General features: G+C 61.7%; 2 protein-coding genes across 10 annotated transcripts; both read right to left on the bottom strand.

Annotated features, from left to right (window-relative positions):
- Window positions 1-324: 324 nt before the first annotated feature.
- Window positions 325-1,336, bottom strand: UFSP1 (UFM1 specific peptidase 1 (inactive)). The gene has a single exon (XM_004021001.4). It carries the CDS (start codon window positions 922-924, stop codon window positions 475-477), a length of 450 nt encoding a protein of 149 aa, XP_004021050.1. The 5' UTR covers window positions 925-1,336; the 3' UTR covers window positions 325-474.
- Window positions 1,337-1,533: 197 nt separating this feature from the next.
- ACHE (acetylcholinesterase (Cartwright blood group)) lies at window positions 1,534-7,380 on the bottom strand. Of its 9 annotated transcripts, none has more exons than XM_042240195.2 (6): window positions 7,294-7,380; window positions 6,022-6,183; window positions 4,603-5,692; window positions 3,753-4,237; window positions 2,793-2,962; window positions 1,534-2,670 (listed from the first exon to the last, which is right to left on the bottom strand). In XM_042240195.2, the coding sequence occupies exons 3-6, from the start codon at window positions 5,665-5,667 to the stop codon at window positions 2,543-2,545; spliced, it is 1,848 nt and encodes a 615-aa protein (XP_042096129.1). In that variant the 5' UTR covers window positions 5,668-5,692; window positions 6,022-6,183; window positions 7,294-7,380; the 3' UTR covers window positions 1,534-2,542. The 9 variants fall into 9 exon arrangements, with proteins under 9 accessions (XP_042096129.1, XP_042096126.1, XP_042096123.1 ...); XM_042240192.2 differs by having other exon boundaries at window positions 4,603-5,689; XM_042240189.1 differs by having other exon boundaries at window positions 6,022-7,380.
- Between the last annotated feature and the right edge of the window lie 3,965 nt (window positions 7,381-11,345).

Below are 11,345 nucleotides of genomic sequence, written 5' to 3'. Positions count from 1 at the left end.
CATTGCTCAGTTGTGTCTGATTCTTTGTGACCCCATGGACTGTAGCCCACCAGGCTCCTCTGTCCACCAGGCTCCTCTGTCCACAGAGTTCTCCAGGCAAGAATAATGGAGTGGCTTGCCATGTTTTTCTCCAGGGGACTTTCCTGACCTGGGGATCAAACCTGGGTCTCTTGCATTGCAGGCAGAATATATACATGTGTGTGTGTATATATCTATTATCTATCTATCTATCTATCTATCTATCTATCTATCTATCTATATATAGAGAGAGAGAGTACAATATAGACCTCCCTGAATTCTCCCCCCCAATTGCTGGGGCCATGGTTAGCTGGGTCTTCCCACTTTATTGACAGCAAAGGTCCCAGGCTTTGCTGGAACTTCCTGGGGGTCTGACATTAGGCAGCCTCTGCCTTTGAGATGAGGGTGGATGAATGTGTACAGGGCTAGAGGCAGCTCAGTGCTGGGAACTTAGCCTCAGTCCAGGGCACAGGTCTGCTCTTCGGAGTTACAGCTGGTCATGCACAGGTTGTAGAAGGAGTGGGGGTCAAAGGCTGTGCTTACCTCTTGCCAGCCCACCCAACCAGCAGCCTGTAGTTCGCTGGGGTTCTTCGGAGCACCCCAACAGTGAGGGTCCAACACCAGGACGTAGGCTTCGGTGCCTGGGCCCAGGCATACTCCCAGCAAGGCCTTGGACTGGGCATCTGCATCCCCGCCAACCATTACAGGCCCCCCGCCCCCAGCGAAGTGGGAGTACAGCCTCTCCAGTTCCTCCTGAAGCCCTGCTCCACGGGTAACATGACGCAGCCGCCCTTGGGGCCCCCCGAAGTGGTCCAGGCAGAGGCTGGCTTCTACACAGCCGATCCAGCTCTGAGAGCCCCGGAACCCGGGGGGCTTGTCGCCCATGTCCTCCAGGGCTGCCTGCATTGCACCCAGTTCGGGTACGCCCGCGGGCCGGCCCTCCGGCCATGAGAACAGCGTCTGCAGAGTGCGGTAGCCGCATCCCCAGCCGCGGTCGTCCACTCCGTCGCAGCCGTAGTGGTAGTAGAGGTAGTGGCCCGAGACGACGGCCAGGCGGGTGGGGCCGCGGCCGGGCAGGGCCAGGCCCAGGTGGACGTCTTTCAGCAGCTCCAGGGCGGTGGGCGGGAGCGGCGGTTTTCGGGCCAGGCAGGTGCGTCCTCCAGGCAGCGCGGCGCGAACTCCAGGTTCCAGCTCTCCTCCGCCCCGAGTCTAGGGCTGATCGCAGGCAGCACCGGCGCAAGGGCCCCGGGATCGCTCGTCCGGCCCCTGGTAGCAGCACATGGCGCGATCGCGGCGGTGAGGAACCAAGCAGGTCCTCGGGTCTCCCACAATGCACCGCCGCGCCCGCACCGCCAGCCTCACTGCGCAGGCGTGAACTCCTACTCGCGGCGGGCCCTACTGGCTGCGCCCAGCTTCCTCTCCCCGCTCCGACTTAACACCCACCCCTTTATTCACTCCGCCCCAGAGGTTGGAGCATTCTACCCGGACCCCGACTCCTCAGTCGCGCACACTCCCTTGGCTGTTAACAGTTTATTGGCAGCCCAGAGGGCGAAGGCACCGCGGGGGAGGGGGCTCGGCCCGAGGCATGCAGAGGGCCGGGAGCCCCAGGGGAAAGTCGGAGGTGGGTGGGCAGGGTCTAGGGATCCTCCGTGTAATATCCCAGCCCATAAATAAATAGTATATACAGCTGAGGGGCCAGGCAGAGCGGGCAGGGCAGGGGATGTGGGGGTCCCGCCTGGGTCACAGGTCTGCGCAGCGATCCTGCTTGCTGTAATGGTCAAACTGGTTCTTCCAGTGCACCATGTAGGAGCTCCAGCGATGGAACTCGGCCTTCCACTGGCGCTCCGCCTCGTCCAGCGTGTCTGCGGCCAGAGTGCCCGGCAAGTGGGTGGGGAGAGGACATAGGGAAGAACGGGAACGGACATGCGAGGGTTGGAGAGGGGGTAGCGTGAGTTCAGAGAGGACACGGAGAATGCAGGTGACCACGTGAAGTGGTGGAAAGAGGATCAGGAGAATATGCGAAAGACAAGACCAGAGGGCGGGCGAGGGTAGAGGCGGAGCCAGAGAAGGATGGCGGTAAGGAGGAGGGAGGGGAAGATGACCGGAAGACAGGAGGATCGAAGGGATCAGAGGAGGAGTTCCGTGGGTTGGTGGGGAAAAGAGAAGAGACAGAAATGGTTGGCGTTTATAGCTCCACTAGGGGTGCTATCTAGCCCCAGGGCCTCCCTCACCCCCCAACACCGAGCTCAGGCTCCAGAGAATAATTTTATATATTAAAAAAGAATTGGCCTTTTCATTTCCATTTAAACAATGAAGGTGTGTGGGTCCCTGAGATGGGTCGTAGGTGTACCGCCCCCCTCCCCCCACCCCTCCTCTCTCCCTTCCCTGTCTAGTTTCAGTTTCTCGGTTTGAGGAGGGAGGGGGCGCTGGGTCGGAGATCCCTGAATGAGGCCCTTCCCCACGATCCGACCACTCTTTAGAGGGGGGGGTGTGGGCCCTGAGGCCGGAGGGGGAGAGGCCGTGGTCACAGCCGCAGGAGCCGGGAGAGGAGGAGAAAGAGGAGGAGAAGGAGGGGCAGGGGGAGGCCGGGCCTGGGCCTCGGGGCTGCCTCCCCGTGGGCGGGGCCTGAGCAGGTGCAGGGGGCCTCCGAGGCTGGGGGGGAGAAGAGAGGGGTTACACCCGGCCAGCTCCCAATCCCCTCTCTCTCTTTCTCCACGCCCCTTTACGCCCCCGCCCCCGCGCCGCCCAGCCCCTGCCCGTAGGCCCCGGCGTACCGGTGGCGCTGAGTAGTTTGGGCAGGAAGCGATTCCAGAAAGCGCAGGCCTGGGCTCGCAGCCCTCGCCGCACCTCTAGCGGCCGCAGATTCAGGCTCACATACTGCTGCGCTCCCGCCGTATACGGTGGCCACTGTGGCGCTTTGGGGTCCCGAGGGTCATTGGGGTCTCTGCGGAAGGAAAGGGGAGGCTCAGCCCCTGGGGTCTGAGGAATGGAGATGGAGAGTAGGAGGGGGCGGCCCGCTTCCTGACCCCTGCCCTGCCCTCTAGGCTCCCCGGAGAGCCCATTTCCCCCCCTCCCACCACTTCATTAATCCTTTCTCTTTTCCACTATGCTCTGTCCTCTGGGGTCTTTCCCTTCCTCCTGCCCTCCCTCTTTCTGTTGTTCCTATTCTTGTTCTTTGGTGTGGGTTTTTTTGGCCACACTCTGCATGCAGTAGTTCCACACCCTCTGCTGTGGAAGCCGGAAGTCTTAACCACTGGACCATCAGGGAACTCCCCTTTGTTCCTCTTCTTTACCCTCAATTATTTCTGTTTGTTTCTTTGTTTCTCCCATTTAAAAAATTGCTATGATTTACTGGGCCCTTTCTCTATAACCAGGCCCAGTCATAGCTCTAGGAACATCATTACTTTGGCCAACACCCAGGTGATGGGGATATTTATGGTCCCCTTCTTCAGACAGCTAATGAAGTCATCACTGGTCCGGCTGATTCCCTGCTCCTATCTGCTATGGTGACCCCTTTATCCCTCCGCTCTGTTCTTGTATCATCAGGATCTTGCCTTCCTCCTTCCCTTCTCTCAGGGTCTCCTTTATCATTCTTTCTCTCCCTCTTTGTCTCCTTTCCTTTGTGAACTTGCCCTCTCTCTTTGGCCTTTTGTTTCTGTGCCTGCTTATCTCCCCCTCTCTCTGTCTGTTTATCCCTGGCTCCTGGAGGCCCTCCTTCCCTCAGCACCGCTGACCCTGTGCGGGCGAAGTTGGCCCAGTATCTCATCAGTCGCTGGGCAAAGGTTCTCTCCTCGATGGTGTAGTTGAGCGAGGGTTCCAGGGGGAGCCCGAAGATGAACTCGATCTCGTAGCCATGGGGGACCCCCATCCAGAGGGGCCAGGAGAGCGTGGATGCACGGTGTTCAAAGATGTAGGCATAGACTCGAGCGCCCTGAGCAGCCAGTCGCCCAGCCAGCTGGGCCACGGGGCACACGACGTTGTGGTCGCCCACCACATCACTCAAAGCCTCCCTTAGGCGTGCTGGGTCCTCAGGGTGCAGCCAGTCTGTGTAATGCAGGACCACAGCCTCGGCAGCCAGGTCACTTGCCTGGGGGACCCCGACCCGCACCCCGGCCAGGAACTGGGCCCGGCTGATGAGAGACTCGTTGTCTTTGCTGAAGCCTGGGGCCCCATAAACCAGAAAATAGGAGCCCTCATCCTTCACCACACCCACCAGCACCTAGGGGGACAGGATGGAGGGATGGGCGGGGGAGGGGAAGCACAGACAGACAGGCAAACAGAAACAGATGGACAAAGAGCCAGAGACATGAAGAGTTATAGATCCGGAACCAGGGAGGAAGAGAGTTCGAGATTGGGGAAGGGAAAGAGAGAAAGAGAAAATATACCCACATTTCCTTTCCTCTCTGTCCCTCTGACCACCCTGGGATGGAGCCCTCAGGGAAGAGGAGGGGGCCACGGGTCCCAGAAGCCTGGGCCTTTGGGAGTGGGTCTGGAGGCACCCTCATGCCTGGGTCCCCAAGGGGCGGGGCGGGTGGGAGAACAGGCCTAGTGGAACCAGCTCCACCCACTCTAGCCACTAGTCACCTGCAGGCCATGGAAGTCTCCAGCATTGATGAGGGCCTCGGGTGTGTCACTGAGGAAGTCTCCGTCCACCACAGGCACGAAGGAGAAGCGGAAGACGCTTTCCTGAGGCAGCACGCGCCACTCATGGTCCACCAGGTCCTGAGCTGGCCGTGCCCGCAGGCAGGCCACCAGCTCTGTGTCATTACCACCAGCCCCACCCGGGGGACAGCCCACGAGGCGGGCCAGCAGTGTGGCCCTGCGGCGGGCCTCTCCTACGCCCACTGTGGCCCAGGGCCCATTGGGTGCCCCGCTCTGCAGCACAGCCCTGTGGAACAGGCCCCGGCTGGGTGGGGACAGCAGGTGCATGCCCACGGAGGCGGCACCTGCACTTTCCCCAAACAGAGTCACTGACGCTGGGTCCCCCCCGAAGGCTGCCACATTCTCCTGCACCCACTGCAGTGCCAGCCTCTGATCCAGTAGCCCCACATTGCCTGGGGCCTCCCTGCTCCCCGGCAGTGCCAAGAAGCCAAAGGCGCCCACCCGATAGTTCATGGACACCAGCACAGTCCCCTCGGCCTGGGTCAGGAAGCGGCCATCGTACACGTCCAGGGAGGAGGCCCCGCTGTAGAAGCCACCCCCATAGATCCAGACGAGGACAGGGGTGGGGGACGATGGCCGGGGGTACGGTGTCCACACGTTGAGGTAGAGGCAGTCCTCACTCAGCTCGCGGTTGGGGTTCCACATCTCGGTGCCCTCAAAGCCAGGGTACAGAGTGTCCACATACTGGTAGCAGACGCTTTGGAAGGCTGTGGCATTCAGCACCCCTGGCCAGGGCCGCTTGGGCTCCGGTGGCAGAAAGCGACGGGGGCCCACAGGTGGCTCTGCGAAGGGGATGCCCAGAAAAGCAGAGACAGGGCCCCTGGGAGCCATTAGGCGGAGGCCCCGCAGCCGGCCCCCACGCACCATCACCAGCAGCTCTGGGTCCTCCGGGCCCTCGGCCTCTGCCCCTCCTCCCAGAAGGAAGAGGAGGAGAAGGAGCTGGGAAGCCAGGGAGGGCGTGTGCAGGGGACACCACGGGGGCCTCATGGCTGCCAGGGCAGGCAGGCGTCTGCTGGGAGAAAGAAAGGCAGAGGCTGAAGGCTCAAGGCTGCCAGGAGGGAGGAGATGATTAGGTAACACTCTTGCCCAGGGGTTATCACTGAGCTGCAGAGGAGGTGGGGCAGTTTGGCAGAGAGGAGGAGAGAGTGGAGGGAGGGAGGAAGACAGGCAGAGACAAGGACATACAAGAAGCTAGAGGGGACAGAGATCAGGCACACGCACGCGTGTGCGCGCGCGCGCGCACACACACACATACACATACACACACAGACAAATGCAGGGAACAGAGACAGACCTGCCCAGCAATACCCTCCCCTGCGAGGCAGAACCCACTGCCCTCACCTCCTTCCCCCAGTGGAGCGCCTTGGGCCCAGCGGAGGCACCACAACTAGAGGCCGCAGGCCACCGACAGGGGCGGGGCCCTCACTGACGGGAGGCGCCCGATGGGGGAACTTGAGGTGGCGTGAAGGCGCAGCCTCTCCTGCAGTTGGCCAGGGCCGGGCCCTGGAGGGGTATGGGTTGGGCATTCACGGTGTGGGTCACAGGCCTTGGGGTAGCCCAAATCCTGCATACTCCATACCCTGCTCCACCCAGCCCCGCCTCATCCACTGTCTGACACAGCGCACTGATACCGGCGGGTGCCCGTCTACTGCGCACCCCTCTCGCCTAGCTTCAGACAACAGGCTAGCCAGCCCTGGCCCCCCAGGACTCAAGTCCTCCATCCATCCGATGCTGCGGTGCACGCTGCCGCCGGCGGGGGGCAGTAGAGACCGAGAAAAGGACGGCGCTCCCCGCCCCGAGTCCAGGAGCCGGGAACTTGGGGCGGGGGTCTGGGGGATCGCGGGCATTGCCGAGGGGTCTGAAGGGCGAGCCGGGACGCCTGTATTCTCGAAGCTCCGGAGATCCCCGGCTGCAGGGGCAGGGGCGCTATTTTGGGGCAGCAGCTGCTGCGGTTCCGGCATCTCCAGCCAAGAGATCAAAATTCCCCGGGTCGGAACTACCCCCCTCTCCCGCCGGTCACCCCTCACCCAGCCCCCGCCGTCCTGAGCTGGGTGGTGGTGATGGAGATTAACTAGGAAACCCGAGTGGGGCTAATTATAACTCGGGGCTTCCGCTAAGCCTCCCCTATCCCCAAAATAGAGACGGAGTCCCCGCGGGAGGGGGACGCCTGCGTCTGGGAGGGGGCTTCGGCTGGCGCTGCGCAGGGGCACTGGGGTCGCGGGATCCCGGAGGACCCAGCCGCGCTCCAGGAACCTGCGCAGCTCAGATTCCGCCCCCAAGCTGGGGGCATCTTCCGGGGGGCTCCGGACTTGGGAGAGAGCAGGGGCAGCGGCGGTCGGGGGTCCCCACAGGAATCTGGGAGCAGAGGCGGCGGCGGGCCCTGTGGGCTGCCGTCTCCCGCGCGGGCAACCGTGAGTATGCGGTGGCGGCGAGGGAAGAGTTAAGGATGAGTGTGGGGCGGCGGGGGGCGTCGCTGGGCAGGCCCTGGGGGCGCAGGGGGCGTCCCGTTTTGGGGGCCTGGGTCCCTCGGGGAGCTCACCGTACCCGGGCCGCGGGATGGACCGCTGCCCGGAGTGGTGGTGGTGGGGGTCCCGGGTGGGGCGGGAGACTCACCTGAGGCGGCCGGGCCAGGCCGGGCCGGGCCACGCCGGGAGCTGGAGGCGGCCGATGTTCCCCGGCGCAGGCTGAGCCGGCTCTGACAGCCGCCGCCTCCGGCCCCCCGCACACACCCCCTCCGGGCCGCTCGGCGCCCCCGCCCGCCCCCGCCCCTTGTCTCCGCCCCCGCCCCTCCCTGCCTCCCCCGGCTGCCACCTCCCCTCCCTCTCCCTCCCTCCGAGCCCAGACCCAGAGACCCCGGGGCCCAGACGGACTCCAGTGACAGACGCCGACAGACGGACAGACCCGCGCTGACAGACACGACCGAAAGAGCCTCAGCGGCGGAGCAGACACCCACAGGGACAGGCAGACGGACAGAAGAAGCCCGCGGAGACAGACACGTGCGGACGGCCTCCTGCAGTGACAGCGGAGACAAACGCAGAGACCGACACTCACGGACGGACGGACGGACGGACACACTTGGACAAGTCGGGGCTGGGGGCCGACTAAATGAGCATCCCTGGCCACGACAGCGCAGGGGTGGCGTGGGAGGACCAGCACGCGAAAACTTGGCTGACGACCCTCTCAGGGGGCCGGGTAACACTAGTGCAGGAAAGGTGACACCTGTGGGAATGAGGCTGTGAACAGGAGATCAGAACGCGACAGGAAGTGGACCCCTGAAGAGGGAGGAGACCCCTCGCGGGAGGGAGAGGCGACCCCGGGACGCCCGCCCAGGACGGCCAATGTGGTGGCACGCGAAGAGGCTGCGGGGCGAGGCAGCATGCCGCCGCCGCCGCCGCCGCCGCCGCAGTGGAAACTTCCGGAACCCCCGCGGGTGGGATCGCGCCGGTTCCCTGACGGGTGACCTCGGACTTTCGTCACGAGGGTCCGCTCGGGGCATGACATCACCAGGCCAGGCTCTCATTGGTCGCCGCGGCCGGCAGGTGGGAGCGGCCTGGCCCGGGCGCCCCTAGCCGGGTCGGAGGGGCCTGGGCCGCACAGACCACCCGCCCCCCTCCACCCCCCCAGGTCCCGCCCTACAGGGAGTCACTCATGGGGATGGTGCAGCCACGGCGGGGTCCCCGCGCCCGAGGTGAGGTGGAAAAAGTGGGCAGCGGTGTGCTCACGCGAGCGCGCCGCACGTAAGCCCCTTCCTCTCCTGAGGCCGCCGGCTCGGGAGCCCGCTCACTGCGTGGGAGACCCGCCGACGCGGGCGAGCTTCGAGGTGAGCGTGCGCGCGCACGCGCGCGCGGCGGTGCGGGGCGATGCGTGGGGTGGGCGCGCGCGCACGCTCACTTGGCCGCCAAGCTCTCAGCGCCCCAAGTCGCCGTCAGCCGTCGCTAGGGGCCGGGGGGGCGGGGCAGGGCGCGGGGTCTCGGGGTCTCGCGAGGACCACGGGAATCCAGAGCTGTGCCCCGCCCGGGGCCGCTCGTTCACGGCTCTCCAAGCTGGGCGGCCCCCAGTCTGCCCGCCCATCACGCGGGAACAAACACCGGCCCTTGCTAGCGCGGGACCCGGCGCTCGGTCCACGTTCCGCTTGCGGGCGGCGGCCGCCAGGTGGCGCGGAATGCAGCCTCTCCGGCCTCGGAAACTGGAGGCCTTTGCGGGTAGTAGGGGTGCAGCTCCCGAACCGTCTGTGCCGCGCGTGCACCGCACTTGACTTCTCTAGTCACGAGGTCCTAGGCTGGAGCACGGAGATAAGGGAGATGAAGCACAGCTTATAGCCTGGGGTTGTGAACTAGTGATAGCTTAGAAAGTGAAAAGAGAAGGGCGTGTTCTCAGAGTAGCCTGCTTGCTCTTGCCCACTTGTGGGGCAGTACCTGTGGAGCAAGGCAGGTTGTGGAGCTTTCCGAAGCCAGTCAGAACTTTATTTTTTGGGGAGGGGGTGGAATATGGAAGGTCAGCCAGTAGGAGAGGGAAGCGGAAATTGCCTCTGAAGATGCTTGAGATTCGGGGGCGGGAAGGGGTTGCAACGTTATGTCATCACTCTCTCCTCCTACCCCAGGCGTGGGGAGGGCAGGGCCAGAGCTGCAGTAGGGAGATGGAAGGAAGGGCAGGCAGGCAGGCCGGTAGTGGGGTAGGTGGGGGATCTGAGGAGGGTGTTCTGTTCTTGGAGCCCCTACTATGCTTCCCCAGGCGCTAGGGGGAAGTTGAAAGTCCAGTCAGAGGAATCTGCAAGTCTTCGTGGGGTCCTGGGGCTCACAGGCCCTGTGCCTCAGCAGTAGGTGCTGCAGAAAGAGGCCCCTGCTCTGGGAGATGTGCGAGGGGCCACCCGGCATCCTCAGCCTGCAGTCTGTCGTAGGATTGTGAGGATGGAGGAGACTATGCAGGTTGTGTCCCCATCTCAGAGAATTTTAAAATTAGCAGCGGACCACCAGAGAGAGCCAAGATAAAGGGTGCAGGTGTTGGGAGATCCACAGGGCATTGGAGGCATCCCTGGACCGGGTTCTTAGTGTTCTGCTGACTGGCAGGGAGTTCTCTGCAGGGGCCCCAATCCTCTGGGCCTGAGTTTCCCAACTTGTCAAAAGGTGGATTGGACCTCAGTATATGTCAGACTCACAGGGCTATTAGAGGGGCTGATCCATCAGGTATTAAGTGGAGTCCTTAAGTAGGCATTTTTAACAAGTGGCCAGGGCAGATCCATGAGGAGAGGACCACAGGAGGACAAATGCTGGATGAGGTGACCCCCCAGTGGGGCCAGACTGACCTCCTTGGGATCAACAGGCTGTGTAGGTCAGTAGGAGATGCTGTGGGCAGTCAGCGGATATAAGAACTAACAGGGAGTCCTCTGGCCACCAAACTAAATGGACAAGGACTTGAGCCTGTTCTTTAAATTGGATAGAACTTCTGGGAACAATTCCTCTTTTTACCTTGAGCCTCTCCCCAGCCTTTGTCAACATGGGGACCTCCCCTGTCTAGCCGTGACACCTGTCCCTCGTAGTCCAACATGGTCGCCTCCCCAGTGTCCTCTGTGATCCCACTCTCGGGCATGACCACCACTACAGAGATGTGCTGACCCATTTCTTCCTTCACCATGTCTGTTTATTCAGGAATCAGTCAGGCTCCTACCACCAGTGATGCCAACTCTACTTCCCTTGTGTCTCTGTCTCCCGTGTTTGCTAACACAGGGGACCCCCACTTCCATTATAATCCTTGCCCCACTTCTGCCAACAAAAAGGATTTTCATGTCCTCTGCTTATTGGTTAGGATTTGGTTCAGGTATGTGAGACACACTATAATGGCTTGAATGGAATGTAATCAAAATGTACTTCTCTCTTAGATAAAAGGGACCCAGAAGCAGGCCATTCAGGGTTGGCGGGCTGTCCTTGATATCAGGGACCTGGTTCCTTTACAGAGAATTTTGTTACCTGTCTTCAGTATGTAGCTTCCACTGCATGGTATAATGTGGCTGCTGGAGCATTAGCCATCACATCTACACTTCCAGCCAGCAGGAAGGAGGAAGGTTCGAAGAAAAGGTCATTGCTCTTCCCTTTAAGGACATTTCTTGGGAATCACAGACACAGCACTTCGGTTTATATCCCTCTGGCCAGAACTTAATCCTAAGGTCATAACTGGCTATACAGGAAGTTCAGAGATATAGTTTTTGTTCTGGATGACTGTATACTCATCTAAAACATGGCTGTCCTGCTACTAAGGAAGAAGGGGGGGCAGATACCAGGGGTACTGAGGTTTGCCAAACCCCATAATGGCCTCCACCTCTGTCAGTGCAAGACTGAAGCACACTCTAAAATGTTTCAACTCAGGAATGATGTCCCTGACCCTGTACCCTCATCCTCACCCCCCTTTTTTTTTTGGCCATATGCCAGGACTTATGGGATATAAGATCCCTAACCAGGGATTGAACGCTGAGCCCAGGGCAGTGAAAGCAGGAAGTCCTAACCACTGAACCTCCAGGGAATCCTGCCCATCCCACTTCTTTCACGTACATCCCCACCCTGCAATTTCTGTGACTTGGGACCTCTGCTAAACCCGGCTGCTTCTCCAGGGATATGTACTGGTTCTTGGGCATTGGGTGAGGGTCTGGTGGGGGCCGGGGTGCTGCTGCCACA

This window comes from Ovis aries, chromosome 24 (genome assembly GCF_016772045.2).
Source record: "Ovis aries strain OAR_USU_Benz2616 breed Rambouillet chromosome 24, ARS-UI_Ramb_v3.0, whole genome shotgun sequence".
NCBI lineage: Eukaryota > Metazoa > Chordata > Mammalia > Artiodactyla > Bovidae > Ovis > Ovis aries.
The sequence above is the reverse complement of the archived record's forward strand: the minus strand, read 5'-3'. Positions and strand labels throughout refer to the sequence as shown.

Excerpts from the sequence above, each read along its gene's own strand:
- UFSP1 (XM_004021001.4), bottom strand. The coding sequence starts at position 924 with ATGCAGGCAGCCCTGGAGGACATGGGCGACAAGCCCCCCGGGTTCCGG.
- ACHE (XM_042240189.1), bottom strand. The coding sequence starts at position 6,206 with ATGCCCAACCCATACCCCTCCAGGGCCCGGCCCTGGCCAACTGCAGGA. Across the intron at positions 5,693-6,021 it reads CGCTCCACTGGGGGAAGGAG|CAGACGCCTGCCTGCCCTGG; the intron begins GTGAGGGCAGTG and ends TCTTTCTCCCAG. Across the intron at positions 2,671-2,792 it reads CAAACTACTCAGCGCCACCG|CCTCGGAGGCCCCCTGCACC; the intron begins GTACGCCGGGGC and ends TCTCCCCCCCAG.